Below are 2,248 nucleotides of genomic sequence, written 5' to 3'. Positions count from 1 at the left end.
TGTGTGTGTGTGTAAAATAATAACATATTATTTAATTACGATCGGTTGCCAAACCTCAGATGTAAAGATGTGTTCTCTCAAGTAATCAAGAGCCAGATGGGTGTTGGTGCCGGCACTGTACTTAGCGATGTTCCTGATCCCTTGCTGGGCAGCAGATGTACTGTTGTACTGCTGGAAGTTGAAATGTTCCTGGCGGGACAAGAGTTCGAGTGTTTTGGGGTGCAGTCGTAAAAAAAGAAAAGAAAAACCACCTCATTTTGAACAGCTTGGCCTAAGGCAAAATCATCTGGGATCACAATTGATCACTGTTATACAATAAGTTATAGGAACAGGAAACAAAAGAAGAGAGAAAAAATGTTTCTTTTAATTGAAACAAGGCAGTAGGAAAAATAATATAATATATAGAAATAACACCTCAAAATCCCCAAAAGAAATTAACCCCCTCCCCCAAACAAACGAACGAATGACAACAACAACAACAAAACAACAACAAACAAACTTGCTGACAAAATGTAGACACAGAACTTACTATTTATAAGGTCTGAGAAGGGTATTTTTTTGTTTAGGGAATGTTTAAATTTTGAATTTACTATTGCTTTACTGTTTCTTTGTTTTGTCTGCTTGATCTCAGGAGTGGTCGGCTTCTGGTTGTTCAACCTAGAGGGCAAATGCTTTTTACGTGTGTGACCGTTTTTCTTGCTCAGTAAGTCCTCGAATCGCCTTCAAGCCAGGCAGGCGCATTCCAATTTCGAAGGTACTCCACACGTTTCTATACTGACTAGAGTATTTTTATATTTGGTAGAAACAGATTTTGATTTCTTCTCAGTAATAAATTTTATTTAGATGCCACCGATGTCAAGCCTGTAGTGTGTTCGATTGGGCTTTGTTTACTTCTGCCCTATACCACGAGCAATAAGAAACGTTTAAAACAATACGAAAGTCTTGTGAAAATATGATGGCAGCAGATTCTTAGAAATACAAAATAAACAAACAAAGAAACAAAAACAAAGAGACAAAACCCACAGGTCCAGTTTACACATCATTTTGTTGTTGTTGCTTTTGTTTGTTTTGTTGTTGTTGGGGTTTTTTTTGGGAGGGGGGCTTTTCTAAAAATGTTTTTTGTGGGGGGTTTTGTTTGCTTGTTGTCGGGGTTTTTTCGAGCTTATAGTAGTTTTTAATACAGAGTTTATTCTTTATAACGCAAAATCACTTTGCCGGCACTCACCTTGACCTGTCGGCTGAACGAGATGGCTGCCACATGCACAGAGTTGAAGCCCACTTTGAATCCGTCCATGATGTTCGCCGAAAACGTTTTAGATTTGATGAAGTCCGGGATAGAGAGGCTGGCAGACGAGTCGAGGACAAACGCCATGTCCAGGTTGCGAGACTCACATTCTGAGGATTTAGGTCAAAGTAAAAGTAAAGTATACAGACTTCACCATAAGTTGAGGACCACCCTTACAGACAGCTCTGATTTTTTTTTTAAATCAGAAAAAAAAGACATCAAGGAATGTACCTAAATTTTGTCCTCTGAAAGTGTTAAAGGGTTACCAGTGCGTACTGCAATGCTTCCAAAAGAGGCAAAACCATCACGTGTTGCACAGATATCCTCCGGGAATTTTAGCTAGATTTTCTGTTTTTATCGACTTGTGTGCGAAACCACAGACATTCCTCAGTAAAAATTTCTGGTACACGTCATAAACGGATGTACCGTCTCGAACTGTGCTCACTTTGGTGGCAACATTATAAGCCGCCGTTTGCGCAAAATCCAGTATCACATCAACATGCCACCGAGACAAAAGCTGAGAGGCTTTGACAGTGCCAGAGCTATGGCATGGCTGCAGGGTGGAGTTGGAGCCCGAGAAGTTGCCAGAAGGCTTTCAGTGTTACACTCTGTCATTGTCCGCCAGAAGCAGCGCCATCAAGCCACTGGAGCAGTCCAAGAACGCCCACTTAGAGTGTTTGCAAGGGGTCCTTAACTTATGTTGAAATCTGTAGCTCTCGCCCCTTCCAAACGTCAAATCTTACTTAGTCACTGTCCCGTACACGAGTGCCAAAATAGCAAGTAAAGTCTCTCCACCACCCCGTTTTCCAATCAAGAGAAAGAAAAAAAGAATCTTGCTAGGGACAAACGCTTTTCCTATATTATTGCTACACTCAAATTTCATGAACATAGGTCAAGTAAATGTAGAAATATAGACCCCCCTCCCTTACCCCCCCCCAAAAAAAAACCCAACATTTTTTTTAA

General features: G+C 40.6%; 1 protein-coding gene across 1 annotated transcript in view; it reads right to left on the bottom strand.

Annotated features, from left to right (window-relative positions):
- LOC101857673 overlaps nucleotides 1-2,248 on the bottom strand; it is a 10,876-nt gene that overhangs the window by 5,270 nt on the left and 3,358 nt on the right. Inside the window, exons 4-5 of the mRNA XM_005107339.1 lie at nucleotides 1,226-1,395; nucleotides 55-189 (exon numbers count right to left, since the gene is read on the bottom strand). Coding sequence (XP_005107396.1) covers nucleotides 55-189; nucleotides 1,226-1,395 — 305 coding nt within the window. The remainder of the gene's footprint in view (nucleotides 1-54; nucleotides 190-1,225; nucleotides 1,396-2,248) is intronic.

This window comes from Aplysia californica, unplaced genomic scaffold (assembly GCF_000002075.1).
Source record: "Aplysia californica isolate F4 #8 unplaced genomic scaffold, AplCal3.0 scaffold00593, whole genome shotgun sequence".
In the NCBI taxonomy this organism is placed as follows: domain Eukaryota; kingdom Metazoa; phylum Mollusca; class Gastropoda; order Aplysiida; family Aplysiidae; genus Aplysia; species Aplysia californica.
The sequence above is the reverse complement of the archived record's forward strand: the minus strand, read 5'-3'. Positions and strand labels throughout refer to the sequence as shown.